General features: G+C 51.9%; 4 protein-coding genes across 4 annotated transcripts; 2 read left to right on the forward strand and 2 right to left on the reverse strand.

Annotated features, from left to right (window-relative positions):
- Positions 1 to 647: 647 nt before the first annotated feature.
- BDP55DRAFT_656 (uncharacterized protein) lies at positions 648 to 2,086 on the forward strand. Its single transcript, XM_060574353.1, has 3 exons — positions 648 to 1,117; positions 1,223 to 1,332; positions 1,404 to 2,086. Exons 1-3 carry the CDS (start codon positions 798 to 800, stop codon positions 1,853 to 1,855), a joined length of 882 nt encoding a protein of 293 aa, XP_060436568.1. The 5' UTR covers positions 648 to 797; the 3' UTR covers positions 1,856 to 2,086.
- Positions 2,087 to 2,285: 199 nt separating this feature from the next.
- BDP55DRAFT_467 (SUR7 protein) lies at positions 2,286 to 3,770 on the forward strand. The gene is made up of 3 exons (XM_060567620.1): positions 2,286 to 2,650; positions 2,728 to 3,214; positions 3,281 to 3,770. Exons 1-3 carry the CDS (start codon positions 2,641 to 2,643, stop codon positions 3,528 to 3,530), a joined length of 747 nt encoding a protein of 248 aa, XP_060436569.1. The 5' UTR covers positions 2,286 to 2,640; the 3' UTR covers positions 3,531 to 3,770.
- Positions 3,771 to 5,278: 1,508 nt separating this feature from the next.
- Positions 5,279 to 7,309, reverse strand: BDP55DRAFT_722125 (kinase-like domain-containing protein; the record flags this gene model as incomplete). Its single annotated transcript, XM_060578554.1, has 2 exons — positions 5,279 to 5,674; positions 5,723 to 7,309. 2 exons carry the CDS (start codon positions 7,307 to 7,309, stop codon positions 5,279 to 5,281), a joined length of 1,983 nt encoding a protein of 660 aa, XP_060436570.1.
- A 6,936-nt stretch (positions 7,310 to 14,245) lies between these two features.
- On the reverse strand, positions 14,246 to 14,578 carry BDP55DRAFT_722126 (uncharacterized protein; the record flags this gene model as incomplete). Its single annotated transcript, XM_060578555.1, has 1 exon — positions 14,246 to 14,578. One exon carries the CDS (start codon positions 14,576 to 14,578, stop codon positions 14,246 to 14,248), a length of 333 nt encoding a protein of 110 aa, XP_060436571.1.
- Between the last annotated feature and the right edge of the window lie 914 nt (positions 14,579 to 15,492).

A 15,492-nucleotide genomic window follows, 5' to 3' on the forward strand; every position in this document is an offset into this window, starting at 1 on the left:
GATGCCGTAACTTCCTTGATATGGTGAGACACTTGTGTGTGTTCTTCCCATTACTCAATGCACTCCTAGTGACAGGATCTCCTTTCCTCGAGTCTCGGACAAGCTTGGCGCCCATTGTCCGCCGAGCTCTAGCTCGTACGTTGGAAACAGCTGATCCAGCATTGATTCCTCCCATAAGTTGTACCGTCACCAAGCTCCTCATGATGATGACATTGAGATGCCTTGTCAAGCTGAGAAGACATTTCATCTGGAGCTCGAAGTGTGCCGAGCGGACGCCGGCGTACAGCTAAGTGGGGTTACCGTATGCACCGAGTCGATCTGGCGCCGATGGTCTCAGGAGCACAGCGGACGACCCAGGTGTCTCTTATTTGTCAGTCCCTTTGTGACACTAGGTAGCAGAGGCCTTCCAATTTCGGGGCCCAATAACGACGAGAATCGAAACCGAAATCGAGGTAGCAGTGTGTCTGTCAAGCTGCGAGGGAGAAGTCAGAGTGCCCGTCTCATCCGGCGGGTGACGCGAGAGCATAGGTATCCGTACAGGCTAAGCCTCTCGGTGTACGAGCTGGTGGGTGGAATATTTGCAGCACGGCATCTAAGCCACAGTAATACACATCACCTTGGTCCAGGCCACGCAAGATATGAGAGACAACAGAGCCATCCCGATATGATGCCGTCGAATCTTGCGAAGAAAGGTGGGTAGTGGTTCAAATGTCAAGATGCAGATCTCCCCTGACGCGTTGCGCACTCTGTGTATCCGTACTGCGCCAGACGCGCAATTTTCGGAAAGCAGGTGAAGGATGGCGGAAATAAAATGTTCTACCTCGGCATGCAGGGTGCTGCTGAACGGACAAAGACCCTGCATCTGGCAGTCGGAGCAGAAGAGCCACTCGACTCGAGAAACGACGTCCGGCGTTTCGTCTCATGGTGTCGACAAGAGAAAAATCCTCCACAATCCCAGCCACAGGCTGCGCAGTTTTTCGGGTCCAGCCGTCCGCTTTGGCATGCCGCATGTGAGGGTTTCATCGGATGGGTGGAAGTTCAGCAGACGTGGGCTAAAGCAACAGACGAAGAACCTGCGGCCATGTGCTTTTCATCCGAACCGAAACATACTTGGAAGGTATTAAACCAGTACCGAGATCCAAGTTGACAGTGGTACGCCTTATTTCGATGAACCATCAAAGCGGAAGATGGCCAGCCTTGTTCGGAACCTAAAGAGGATTAGTGCTTTGACGATCACGACCGAAGAAGATGATGGAGCCTTGGAGATGCAAGCAGCCAGCTTGGGGTCAGAGTGCGACGAACTGAATCGCGACGGATGTTGTGGTTGGCCCGGTACGTGAAGAAAACAGCCAGGGGAGGGGGGAGAAGAAGCTGGAAGAGGATGTTGGATGACGTCGTGGCAGGGTGGAGGCTGGGCCGAGAAAGGTCCCTGCGCTGGCAGTCGGTGACTGGCGTGCGCGACGAATCACAGTGGCTCAGGAGAAACCAGACGCTAGGAGGTGGTCCAGCGCTGTTGCCCAGCAGGGTCTCGGTTGACTATGGGGCTACCGTGTGCGACGGAAGATTAACTGTACCTTTTCCACGTTGGATCACGCGTGTATCTACAGTCCGTTTTACGTTCTGCACTGTCGAGTGGATCCCGGCAGTGGCTCGGTGGTGTCGTCATGGCCCACTCGACGCATGCGCTGTTCAGCAGGTGAGGTGGGCAGCTACCAACACCGGGCCCAACTCCACGAGCTTAGTTGCTGCTTCCTTCCCAGTATCCGTCCTCCGTAGCAAAAAAGTCGCAGGAGCTATGCTCAGTCGGGCCTCACTGGCAACTGCAAACCGGGGGGGCTCCTTCTCCCCCCGCTAGTTTGGCGTCGTACCCTGGTACTCCCTAAGAAGTACACACAGTCCCGACTCCCGAGCTTGGTTTGGCGTCGGGTGTGTCTGAAATTCTGAATTTGGTTTGCATCATCTGATGGCCTGCCCGTCATCCAATTCTTTATTCTTCCCTCTTCCCTCCCAGGCTGCCCCCGAACTGCTCTTGTCCGCCAGCTCGGTCTCGATGAACTAATATCGCACTTCCACCAGTCTTGTAACAATCTCGGTCCGCTTGTGAGCCGCTATACCTGCCTTACAGAACCAACAAGTCGGTCAAACGAATCATCCAGACGAAGGGACACTTCAATAACCCCGGCATCCCTACCTCTACCCTTCCTATAGTTCCTTCCTAGCTATTAGTGCTGGGTTTAGAACAAGGGTCAGAATCAAACAGAAAACACCCCCAGAAACATAAACGAGAGACATCCCGCCTCAGCCTGTCATAGCTCCCTCATCCCTCTGAAACACTTTTTGCGAATCTGGTGAGTATGCTCATTGCTTGTCATCAACAACTCTCCCAGTGTCGAGTGTAAAATTGCGAGTGTGTACACACCCGTACGCCATCGACTCTGTCCTTCCCTAGTCAAATTTACCATTTCCCTATTACCTCGCATTCCTGCGCAACCCCGGCTGCCCAAACAAGATACAATCGCTGAGTACAAATCCCTACAGGTCTCCGCCGACCCTCTCTTCCCAACCATCGCAAAGAATCGCAAACACCACCCTTCGGAGACAAACAGGAAATCCCACAAACAGCCAAACCGAATCGCAGCAATGGTTAAACGTGAGCCCTCTATCCTTGTTCCACTCTTGCTCTGCAAAACATGCTCCCAACTGCAGACTGACACAGTATCATTCCAGACGCCCCGCTCGGCACTGCTGCCATCGTCTTCCTCTCGGGCTCCATCGTCCTGCTGCTCTTCGTCATCCTCTCTGCTGTCCGCGACGCCGCACCCCTCGACAACACTTGGTTCCTTGAGGCCGACACCACCGGCATCACCGGCGCCCGCAACGGACTGACGCGATGGAACTACTTTTACTACTGCAACGACCAGAACGCCGAGTGCTGGGGTGCCTGGCCCGCCCCGGCTTTTGGCTGGGCTTGGGGCCGTGATGCGGCCAACGTTCCCGCCGGCCTCATTGGTAGTCATGGAGGCGGCACCACCAGCACCGAGTTCTTCTACCTCTGGCGCTTCGGCTGGGTCATGTACCTGATTGCCCTCTTCTTTATGGCTATGGCCTGGTTCGCCAGTTTCCTCGCCTGCTGCGGTCGTCTTGGCGCCGCTGTCGCCGGCCTGGTCTCCGCCTCAGCTCTCTTCTTCCTGACTGTTGCCGCCGCTCTGATGACGTACGTCCCGATATTGCAATTTTCCACCGTTTCGCTACATGTACGCTCACTGACAATTCTCGATAGCGCAACGTTCGTCAAGGCACGCAACGCTTTCCAAGCCGAAGGCCGTGAGGCTCACATTGGCACCTATGCCTTCGGCTTCACCTGGGGCGCCTGGGCCGCTCTTCTGATTGCGACTCTCCTGTTCTGTATCGGCATCCGGGGCGACAAGGGCTACTCTGGAGGCAGCCGCTTCAGCCGCAAGCGCAGCACTCGAAGCCGCCAGTCGTTCGACGTTAACAGCAGCCGCCGTGTGAAGGAGGACTACGCATAAGCCTGTCGTTGACCTCTCAGATGAAAAAGAGCACCACGACTTTGACTAGCAACAATTCCTAACTTTGAGAACAAGCTTCACAATGTCAAGGATGTTGTATTGATGATATGCCCAGCGTGTGTGTTGTAATTACGCGCCCATGTTATTTTCTTTTGCATTTTGCCGGCGTTTTGGAAGTGTCCCAATATCTATGAGGTACCCGAGGTGGGATGGTGGACTACCTATGTTAATGGTCTTGGAGTTTTGCGTCTACTAGTACCCGGCTCCGACATAGTCACTCTTTAGGTCTACTTAAACTAATAGACTAATATTGTAAAAGCTCATCGCGGCGGACGTGTGAACCATGTGTACCTCAATCGGTGGAAGATTGACGTGTACCCTCAATAAAATGCCGTAGTAAACATGTCGATTGGACTGCCGTATCGTGTCTAAAGTGCTGTTCTTTCCATTCGGCTTAAGATGGAAGCGCTCTCGTCTGTCTAGACCTCCGTATCGACTGAAGCAGAGGTTTCAAGTTTTCGATCTTGAACGCATATAGTCCTGAAATATGCAAGGTTACCCGCGTCGTTCGTGTCGTTCGTGTCGCTCGTGATCACAATCACGTGTGTCCTGAACTGATACAAATCCATGTTCGAGCACTTTGTGGCATGAGTAGTATATAGCCGTTGCTGCATATGCCAACTGAATGAAGTATCTCACAGCGCTGGGCTATGAAATGATTAGGAGCACAAGGTAGAACGATGCTGTACTATATCAAGGCTACCGGGTTTTCAAAGTCTAGTAAAGAATACCAGCGTTTCAAGGTTTACTATCAGGTGGGTAATAAAATAGGATGCCGGTATTGCAAGACTAGTCGCCTTCTATGACATAACTGTTATCATGTTCACCATCCTACGCTTTCTAAATCGCGTTTTTGGTGGTACATAGAGGAAATAGCAAGCAGAAATGGTAATATTCAAGGTATTGGGCGGCAAATTATTGTGTAAAGAATTTGACTCTGAACTCGGAAATGCTATGATCTTGCAATCTCAAGCCAACAGACATAATGCACGTATTTGAATCCAGTGCTACTGTCTGCAACCGCTTCTTTATGTTAGAAGAAAAAAAGTACCCAGGAAGGGCCCGTTGCCTCCCACCCGCTTCTCACATGATCATACTCCTCATCTACATGCTAAGTCGGACCACGTACACACACATATACACAAAGTTTTCGTCGGTTTCATCTCAGGGTTCTCTTGATACCTCAGTTGCCTTTTAATCTTTGAGTCTTCTTTCTTTCTGTCTCAGTGTCATGCCGCCCAGTCCCATCCGTCGTATATGCTCCTTTCGTCGTGAAACTCCCACGCCCATCAGACCTGGACCCATCGTGACCATCAATCCATGATTTAAGGAAAAGGGGAGCGACAAAGAAAATTGCCAAAAACCAAGGTAAACGCCATCCGTGTCGTATACTGGACGTTTCCAAAAGGCCATGGGGCCTACCACTCAGCGCGAGAAGCAACGCAGGAAATCCACCCCGGTTGTCAAAAACAGACACTCCTTGCCAGCCAGTAATATATGCTGATGATGCAACGTAGAAATACTTGGATTGAGGGTATGAGACAAAGAAAAAAAAGTGAAAAGTGCAAAGGGGCCAAACAAAAAGGCCAACGGAGGCCAGCTCGGTCAGCATGGGAATTTGTGAATGTCATAAACCACCCCCGCCAACGACATGGCCTCGGCCCTTTTTTTCTCTCTCTCAACAAAGCCTATTCCAGCATACCACCAGCTCCGACCAGAGGGCTCGCGGTCGGAGACTGCAACGGGGCAGCATGAAGGGCCGGTCTGGCGGCTGGGGCGATAAGGCCAGCGCGCTTTCGCTCCAACACGGACTTGACCCAATCCGCAACCTCTTCATCCTCGGTGCTAGATGAGAGGGAAAGCTTGCCAACCGCATCTGCTACAGCCTCAGCTTCCTCTCCCTCTTCTGCTTCCTCGGTAATCGTCTCAATCTTGGAGAAGGGTGTCATCCAAGGGTGTTGCAGCAGTGCCGCGTAGGTAGGACGATCCTTCGGGATCTTGTTGAGGCACTTGCGGACGAAGTCGTGTGCGGTGCTAGAGTATCCTTCTTCGGGCAGGCCTGGGGGCTCTCCCTCAACAATAGCCTATCACCGAGTTAGTTCGCGTCTCTCAAAAATACTCTCTAGACTTACACTCAGCTGGCTGAAGATCGTCGACGATACCTCTGGCGGGTAAGGGTATCGTCCCAGTGCACATTCAATGACTGTCAACCCGAGACTCCAGATATCACTCTGCACGCTGTATGTGCCGTCGGCCCCGGCTGTCATACCTCCTCCTGAGATGCGCTCGGGGGCCATGTAGCTCTGGCAACCAATGTTGGTCTTTGCGATACTCGCAACAAGGTTTCCACTGACGCCAAAATCGCAAATCTTGACTTGGCCTCTAGTATTGGCCAGAATGTTGGTGGGTTTGACATCACGGTGAATAATATTGTGCTCGTCCTTCAAGGACTTGAGCCCCATCACCGTGGAGTAGGTAATCTTCTGTAGTACGCCTTCAGGAATACCACCGTCGTACAGCTTGTCGATCGATCCACCGTCCATGTGCTCAATGCACATGTAAACCGCACCTTCTTGGAAGAAAGCTCCGTAAAAGTCGATGATGTAGGGTGATAAACACTCGTGCAAGATGACGAGCTCCTTGAGGATGGTTGTGAACTTGGCCTCTTCCAGTTCTAACCGGATCTCCTTCATCGCCATCACCCTTCCTGTACTTTCGGTGGATGCTGATAATGGTGATGACTCAACTGAGGCATCAGCATGGCGGATAGGTGACGGGTCGGAATGTGACGAGTTTAAGTTCGGGTTCTTGAAACCGCCCAATCCAGACCCAAACCTCGGTACTCTAGGCTTTGTATGCCTCACTTTATAGACGGTACCATAATTACCCTTGCCGAGCTCGTCCATGACCTCCACTTCGTCTAGCGAAATGGTGAAAGCTGTACCATTGGCGAAGTTGACACCGTTCTTGGTGATTGTTGCAGCGCCGTCAAATGTGATCCAACCCTTTTCCGAATCAATGTATTTCTTGAATTCATCCATCTTGGATCCCGTCGTTCCTTTGGGTGCACCGCCCCCGTTGTTGGAGGGGCCGTGGACATCAGAAAGCTTCGGCGCGGTGGGAGAGACAGGCGAGGGACCGCCGCCCATGTCAGAAAGCTTCATCATGGGTCCACGTCTGGCAGCAAGCGATGGTTTCGTTGGGATAACGGGGGCGGAGCGTGGCATGCCACCAGGGGATGGGCGAACCATACCACCAGGCAGCTTCAATCCTCCAGGTATACCTCCAGGCAGCCCTCCGGGAGAACCTTGTCGTGGGACTGGAGATTGCGGCGAGCTTGCCATGTTGTTGGGGGTAGGTTGTGAGCCAGGAGGCTTGCCCATTCGCTGAGCGTGAAGTGCCCTCGCCCTTGCCATGACTTCATTCATGGCACCGCCTCCCATGCTCATCATGGAAGCGGTAGGAGGCGGACGGCGTGCGTTGCTCAACATGCCCAACGGTGTCGAGGAGGGAGTCATATTTTGAGGATCGGAGACGGTACGAAGCGACGGGAGACGTTTGGGTACGTCTGCAGGGGGGTCCGAGGGGCCTTCGAGCGGGGTGCTGGCCTCGGAGGAATCGGCGGAGCCAGGCGACGTAGGACTGCCGAGTCCGTCTCTATCGCCAACGTAGCCATCGGGGGTGGCAGGCATGGAGTCTGGGGTATTTAGGTCCGTCATTGCGAGATGCGAATTGATGTTGACGGCGACCTGGTGCTATTGAAGGTCGAGGGGAAAGGGTGGGGGGAGTGAGTCGAAAGTGAGGTAGGCGATGTCTCGGATGACCCTATAGCATGTGCGGCAGGTGATGGACCTGGGCGGCAGGGTGCGGGAGGACAAAAGTCGGGCACGCGGTAGATATCGAAATATCGTCAAGTCCGGTCGCACGCGGGGTGCCAGGGAGACAGGAGGGTCGATCGCACAGAGTTAAGAGGTGGCAGAGGATCGAAAACTCGAGGGTTGTAGCGAAATGCTGCCGCAGGGTCTAGACGCGGCGGTTTTGGTAGTGTGGCCTGCTGCGCAGTCGGGGTCGGGGTTGCGACCGGGGCGGTGGCGAGGGCAAACTCTAAGTCGGGAAATGGCAGAGAATGCGCGGGCGGGCTAGGCCGGCCAGTCCGATTTTGTTGAGCTGTAGTTGGTCGTCTGATGGCTTACTGGCTTGTGAGTCCAATGTCCAATGCCGTGCAAAGGGAGAGAGACGGATGGTGGAATAGAGAGAGAGACAGAGAGTGAGGAGGATATGGAAAATGGCGGGATGAAGAGAGAGTGTGAGTGACGGTGTGATGATGGTGCGAGAGAAAAGAAGAGGATATGCGAGGGTGGGTGCGGCGTTAAAGAGGAGAGAGGTGAGGGAGATTGAGGTATGGTCAAAAAAAAAAAAGAGGAGGATGGATATCGAGGTGAGGAAAGGAAAGCAAAGGTTATGGCAGTCAACCGAAGCTAAGGTAGACAAGGCGAGATACGGACAGAGAGGCCGACATATGATGTCCTCGTCGGACCTTCTCAGTCTCTTTTGCTCTGCTCAAGAACCCAAAAGAGGTTGGCGGCGGGGCATGAATTAGACGAGGGAAAATGGGTTCGAAGTTGCAACGTAATTTTGGTGCAAACGTCACAACTGCAGCCCAGCCCGGAAGTACCTAGGCTATCTGTCATTGGGTAGGGGTACATGGGACCATCCGCGACGACTTACAGACGGGCCTTAGTCACTCCCGGCGGTGGAAAAGGCTGAAGAGAGAGAGCATTGGTGACTCGTGAGACTTTCTAGCCCGGGGGGGGGGGGGGGGGTAACGGAGTACATGGACGTGCCTGCCAGGACTTGAGAACTGGGCAGATGATGGAGCAGACAGCAAGGTATCTGCTCCATCCTTCTTGTACCTGTACCTCTCATCCACGGTGGATGCACCATACGCTTGTACTCATCCAGCAAGGTCGACATCTGCCTCTGCCCCAGTGTCCCTGCCTCCGGGCAGCATCGAGCAGAATTGCGGAAGGAAGGAATGAAGGAAGAATACGAAAGCGTGAACGCACCGCGTGATGGGAAAGAGCAAACTGGATTTGGACTGGGGGTAGTGGAACGAGGAAATATGAGGCTCACCAGCCAATCTCTCGTGAGATCTAGAGACAGAGTGCTCAGAACGGAGTATCAAAAGTCGAATTCCTGCTTCTGTGGCGAGTGTTTGTGTGTAAAGCGCTTGTGTGCACAAAAAGAGGCCAAGTAATGGGCAAGTTCAGATAGGAAGAGGGGGCGAACTAGTAAGGCATATATAGAATCTATCAATCTATTAGTCGTTGATAGATAGAGTTGCACTCTGCAGCAGGGTAGAAATAGTCGAAAGATGTGTGGGATGTGTCAAGATGAACAAGACAAGAAAAGGCGGAAAAAAAAAAAAAAAAAAAAGGCACTTTGGGCGCCAACGTCCAGGTCCCGTGGTGGTTTTTGACGTTGACGTTGACTTCTGTTAATTACGGTACGAAAATGGAAGATCCAGGATGTTGTCTCCGTAAAAGCGCGGTACATCAATGGCCATCTCACACCGGGCACTACCTTACTTTGTAGTGACGGTACGTATGCCCAGAGACACTCAATTCCCATTTCTCAGCCGCATCCAGTTAATAGGTAGCTTAGCAGTTCGGACAGGCAGGTAGGTACACCCAATGTCCCGAACGTCTTCTTCCTGCCTCGCTGCCCTCAACAAGGTACGTGGGTACGTGAAACTTACGAAGAAAGAAGCAGTAGAGAGCTCGTTATGTCATCCACATTCAGGTAGCAAGCACCGTCCAATTCCAATTCCATGCTGTTCTTCTTCAGTGGAACCTGACGGCTGCGCGGCAGTCCAGACTCCAATGTTGGTCAGTCAATAACACTCAATAATGTGAAGGCCTAAAGGGAGAAGATCCCTGCCTTGGCTTTATAACTACAGCCACAGAGCAAGGTCAGGGAAGGCAGCTTGGGCAGATGCGCCGCAAAAAGAAACAAAACCACATATCAAGCATTCAATCCTTCCTAGCAGGTATACAAGTGCAAGTACCCCGTAGCAAGTTCTCTTTCAAGCCTCACAATACTCCCGAGTCCCAAGAATGAAGGAAAAGCGTCCATCTGCCCTGCCCTGCCCTGAGCCCTGGACAATATGCACATTGGAGAGCACCGCCACCTGCATCACCGCCCAGTCTAACCAACTTCCTCCCGGCTTCTTCCAGGACATCGTGCATCCGGTGACAGCGGTCCACTCCAATTGTTTCCCAAGACTTACCCACGCATCGTCAGTCAGATCTCACCATTGCGACAGCTCGAGTCCTCGAATACCTACACTGCACCAAACAATAAGGTGCCCTGTGTCTGCGACGGCAACCAGCAGCCACCAACCAGGACACTTGTGTGGCTCGGCTGTCGCAAGGGGATAACAAGCATAGAGCCACTTGAGCCCCCCAAGCAAGCTCTTCAGTGATCATAGCAGGGACCATCAGCAAGATTTTCCCGCACATCACCTCTCGACGGCGAACGCGCCTGCATATGTGCTCCATGCATTATGCTCCATCTGCTAAGGATACTCGCTCCAGTGACGAGAACGACTGAGCTAGCTGGCTACCTCAGAATCACCACGCTCACCTCATTTTGCGGAAACCTGCTAACCTCGTCCGCGATGTTTCTGAAAATAGCACATGCAACGGCCAGAATGATGTAACTCGCACCTCGGAACCGAGCCGGTCTACAGGCCCCTACCTCAACCAAGCGAAAGTAGCCATCAAGCAGACGAAATCTAGACACACGCAACGGATGACTAGACTGCTTTTGTCTTACACCGCAACAACAGCTGCAATTCTTCCCTCATCTCTCTCACGATCCGCCCCCACAAACATACCACAGTACAGATACATAGAGACGCATCGGATATGAATTCTGGCGCCCGGCGGATGCTTACCTGTTGAAGGCAAAGCAAACGATTGGCGAGGACGGCACCATCATGCGGTCGAAGCACCCGCCAGGAAGGACGACGACGGGCAGTCTAAGATGAAAGCTGCATATTCCCCCGTTGGCGCTAGTCCCTTAGACCGCAAAGTACCGTGCCGAAGCAGCGGCCATCTGAATTTGCGCATGGCATCCTCGACCTCCTCGACCAATGACCGAGTCGATTACATGAAAGTCCTCCGAAAGGGCTTGAGACAAGCACATAGGTAGGACTGGGCTCTGTGGCTCTGCGCCTGGAAGCTCTCTGTTGGAGAATGGAGATTGGAGAATGCCTGCCTTTGACAAGTTGATAGTGAGGGGCCCCTCCTCCGCCTGTGTCAACCAGACCCCGGTCACTCATCCTGCCCCCCTCTTCCGGCGTCTCGCAATTCGCCAAGTTGCTACGAGGCCGTTGCTGGAGGAATGATGACGTTGAGGGAGCAGGAGGAGAGTTCCACGGGTTGGAGGGAGCAACGCCAACGGCAGACCGAAAAAACTGGTGGCTTGAAGTTTTGAACGGACGAGAGTAATTTCCCGTAGGAGGCTCACTACACTGACGCTACTGGCCTCTTAGCTCGTCCAGTGTCTCTTGGTGAGGTTCGACCCCCACCGCAACTCTTCGTCGTTGAAGCACCTCTCTCCATCGCGGATCGGGGGTGGACAAGTCACGAAATGCATGGTTTGCAGGCTGCTAACCTCGAAAAGTCAAGAACGATACGCAATACCATCAGATGATTTCCCAAGAGCGAAAGAAGTTCGAAATGGACTTTGCATCATCGCCATGCACTGGGAATTAGGAATTCATGGAAGAAACGGCATGCCACGACGATTTCCCATCGATTGATGACGTTTTCTCATCGAGAATACGGTACGTACATTTACTTTCCTTAATGGAACAGCTCAGAAAAAGCTGCCATTGGGTGCCTTATCTTATCAGCACAACGGCGGACGATTCCCTCCGCCTGACATCATCGTCATGTCAAATTGCTGTCTGCATTCTGTCCAATTGCAGCTCGAGCGGAACCTTACCCGCGTCTATGCGATTCGCTGACGTCTTCATGGTGCAATCCCATGGCCATGGTAAGGTACCTACGGATATCAGAGTAGCTACCTAAATTGTTTAGGTAAGGCGTCTTCAGTCGGCACGGTTAGGGCATCGCAAAACTATCACGACTTGGGGTGGGCGTGATCGCGAAGACGCAAAATACAAGCGAGCAAAGTCCCATAACCCGATCTGCAAGATCTAGAATATGGAATCTACGATACGGTAAACCAGAAAAGAATCCAGACTCTGGGCACGTTTCCTGATCTCATCCACAACCGCCACTCGCTACGGCCTACCCGCGATCATCGCCTCACAGCCCCCCGGGGAAAATATGTAGTTTCAGTCTAACGGTCCACGCAGTCCAAATGTTTTTCAAGGGTCCTCTAACTTTTAGTGTTTTGATGCCCCAAAAGAAGAAAAAAAGAAAAGAAAAAAAAAAGAGTTGCTCCCCCTCCAAAAGATCTGCCTTTTGGGGGGAACACAGCCAGAACAGCCCAGGGCTGGAACGCCGCACACGCCGGGCCAATCCCATTGCGCAGCCGGCCGGAGCCCTCGCCGATGGTCGTCAACAGTGGCAAATGCTGTCAAAACACCTATCCCATCACAAAGGCAGTTCAGCTCATCAGGGACAGGCCTGCGCAGAAAAGGAGAAGCGCAAACTCAATGGCAAGCGGCCTCCGCGACGTTGCAATTGCCGACCGTATGTCCTATCAAACTACACGTCTTTGATCTCGTTCGCTTGTTGAGATTGTTGACTTGTCGATATCTAAACTGGGGAGAGCGCGGGAAAAAAGACGAACCTCTGTCGTCATCAGCCACATGGTTTCGCCACCTGCACTCTTGCTCATCCGTCGTGCCACAAGCACCACAAGCACCACGGAGATCATCCTCAATTCTCCACATCTGTCATCTGTTTCACTTTGATGTCTTGTCTAGTTCTTGTCCAGTGTGACTCTTCTTTCCCCCACGCCTTGTCGATCCCCTAGTCCAGCTCTGCTGACAGCTCCGACAATCTCGATGTCGAATAAGACCGTAATGTTGCGCATCTCGGGCGCATGATGGGATGCTGATTGATATCATGCATCTAATTTTGTGTCGGTCACTGTTAATCAATTCCTTTTGAGAAACGTAGCCTGAAGTAAGGTCTGGTGATTGATGTAATGCGAGTTGTAGATGTGTACCTGTATCCTGTTCATCTTCTGGGGTTGGTAACTTGTCTATTACGTCAAGGTCACATGTCAGCACGTGATGAGATGTCGAAACACCAACAACAAGCATACCATTACGATGTCTTTGGTGATGCCAGACCATTCAATGCCAGTGCTGGCGACAAGCAACGTCTTGACCGTAGCTTTGCTATATCGTCTGCAGATTTTAGGAGGAATTTTTCGATCTTAACGTAGAAGATCCTGGATGGGAATTATTGAAGCAATAGAGATCAATTTGTATTTCAGAAGTTCCCGATGCTGTTCACTGCAAACCGGTATCAATATCTTAACCTACTTTTGAGCTCCTTGTTTTAGGGGCACAGTATGCAGATCTCCATATTCGATGCCCTTGTGATGCATGAGCTTTGTCATGTGAAATTAAATGGATCCCGCGTTTACAAGCTATCTATTCAACAGTTGAGATGGCCATGCCATTCGAACTTGAAGAATCCAGTCACTGGTTGTTTCGTTTCCGTATCGCATACCCCGCGCTCTGCCAGCCTCGATATACTTCGGCCCCTGGGCAACACATCGTTGTGCGTCCAAAAGGCTTGAGCGAGGAGTTTAAAATGGGCTGAAGATTGGCCAACTGAAGGAAGAGCTTGACATGAACATGAGGCACTTCAGGCAGGCAGTCAGCTCGATCATACGTGGCTGGCGCTATACAAGGAAGTAACGTATTTCATCAACCTACAATTGCCGATTCTAACTAGCTTACCGGGAGCAATGGCTGACGATCTAGACTGAGAAAAGCTTCACTATATGAATGTCTTTAATGCTTCTTTCGGGTATTGGTATTCACTTCTGCCCCGCTGTCTATGATTCCAGCATACCAACTAACTACAGTCTACGGTATTGATGACGAGGAGCTTTCCTATCTTCTTTCTTCAAGTGCCAGCATCGAGGCGTGGATTTCTGATTGGACAGCTGCCATTGGGCTGGAGAAGTGATCTCCCACGATTATGATACTGAGGAGGATCGTCGGCAGACTTGACAGCAGCCACAACTTCGCAGATAGGTCACCTCTTACCGCCTATTTAATGCCAATAGTTTCACTTGCACTTCTTCTCTGAGCCAAGCAGGAAGTAGATCCGGAAGATCTAAGAGATCCAGAGGTGGCCTTGAGGAACGATAAGAAATCACAAAGGAGAGATACGCTGATTGATGGAGATAGACCCTTGGCCCTCATTGTTTTCATAAAGATAGAGTAAGTAAGGGAAGGAGGTCGTCGCAATCTCGAAAGGGTTCTCGTCACCTACATATTCAAGTTAGTATATTGAGGCCGCCATGATGCCAAGTAAACAGTACTGACCTCTCCATAAAGGGACGGCGAAGCTCTTGCCTCTCAGCTTAATCTGGCCCACGGCCTTCTCTTTCCTTTCCCTTCCTCCCATTCCCTTTCGTTCAAATTGCGCGACTCAACGAGACGGGCCGGGCTTCTTCATGAGGACGAAATCCTCCTCGACAACTTTGTCGTCCTTGGTAGGGGGTTCCTCATAGTAGGGATCCCAGCAGTCGTCATACTCGTCGTCGTCCGCGGTTTCGAGGGAGCTAACGTGCTGAGGACGAAGCTTGACGACGCGACGAGGCTTCTCGTGCGGCTGCAGCGGCTGCTGCTGCACGATGGGAGATCCAGCAACTTTGCCAGAAGAGCCAGCGACCTTGTTGCCGTCCGTCTTGGCACCGGCCACTTGCAGACCCTGCTTCTCCCCTTTCTCCTTCTCCTTCTCGACAGTCAGGCTGGACTTCATTTTGGGCTTGCTGTTAGTTGTGGGTTTGTGTGTGGTATAGCAGGTGTCTTGGTTGAATTTGTGTAGCAAGGTGAACTTTTCCTGAGAAGATGTTTTGTTTCTTCGATGGTCCAGGACGAGACGAGAAGACGAGAAAGCTCAAGGCTGCCCGGTCAACTCCATTATCGTGGGCCTCAGGACGCCCTCTTGGATCCGGTGTAGGGATTTTGTGGATAATGACACCGTCAAGGAACCCTCGCCGCATGGAGAGACATACTAGACCGGGGGAACAAGAGCAACGGGTTGGCTGCCACCACACTCTTAACCATGCGAAAGAGCTAACCCCGCGATATCATACCAAGACGTTATTCATGATGTACCCAGTTCTTTTAGACAATGACTTGAAGGCTAGCTGTCAACGTGAAGCTCGTTGTCTAGCCCATAAAGACGCAGAGAGTGCAGGTGAAAGCCTAAGAAACGGTTCTCTCATTGTCGCCAAGGGGGTTAAACACTTGTTAATTTGCTTCAAAGGATGCTGAGACGGGCCGTGGACTCAATGGGCGAAAGAAGAAGAAGAAATTACTTCAGGACAATAGTATATATGTCTGCTGAGTGTTCGCCTTCTAAAGCACTGGCAAGTAGAGACCTGGATAATCTTGTTAAACTCCGTCGTGCTGGCCTGCCAAGAAGATGCATATTCGATGCTCAAAACACCATAATAGAGGAATCGCAAAGACTCTAACGTCAAGCAGTCAAGTTGGCCGATATTTCGATGCGATATCATGCATGGTTGGAGGCACCGGGCAATATGACATTTGCCTCTGCGATCCGATGACCAAGTCGTCCAAGTGAGGCAGCTGAGTCGTTTCTGCATAGCTTCGCGTGTTCTGCCTGTATTGGACCCGACTTGGCGCATTGGAAGTCTGATCTTCCGG

Source organism: Colletotrichum godetiae, assembly GCF_030913485.1.
Source record: "Colletotrichum godetiae strain CBS 193.32 chromosome Unknown BDP55scaffold_1, whole genome shotgun sequence".
Taxonomy (NCBI): Eukaryota; Fungi; Ascomycota; class Sordariomycetes; order Glomerellales; family Glomerellaceae; genus Colletotrichum; species Colletotrichum godetiae.

Bases quoted from the DNA above. Each gene is read 5' to 3' on its own strand.
- BDP55DRAFT_467 (XM_060567620.1), top strand. The intron at 3,215-3,280 runs GTACGTCCCGAT...AATTCTCGATAG, and splicing joins GTTGCCGCCGCTCTGATGAC to CGCAACGTTCGTCAAGGCAC.
- BDP55DRAFT_656 (XM_060574353.1), top strand. From the start codon at position 798: ATGGCGGAAATAAAATGTTCTACCTCGGCATGCAGGGTGCTGCTGAAC. The intron at 1,118-1,222 runs GTATTAAACCAG...AAAGAGGATTAG, and splicing joins AACCGAAACATACTTGGAAG to TGCTTTGACGATCACGACCG. The intron at 1,333-1,403 runs GTACGTGAAGAA...ACGTCGTGGCAG, and splicing joins CGGATGTTGTGGTTGGCCCG to GGTGGAGGCTGGGCCGAGAA.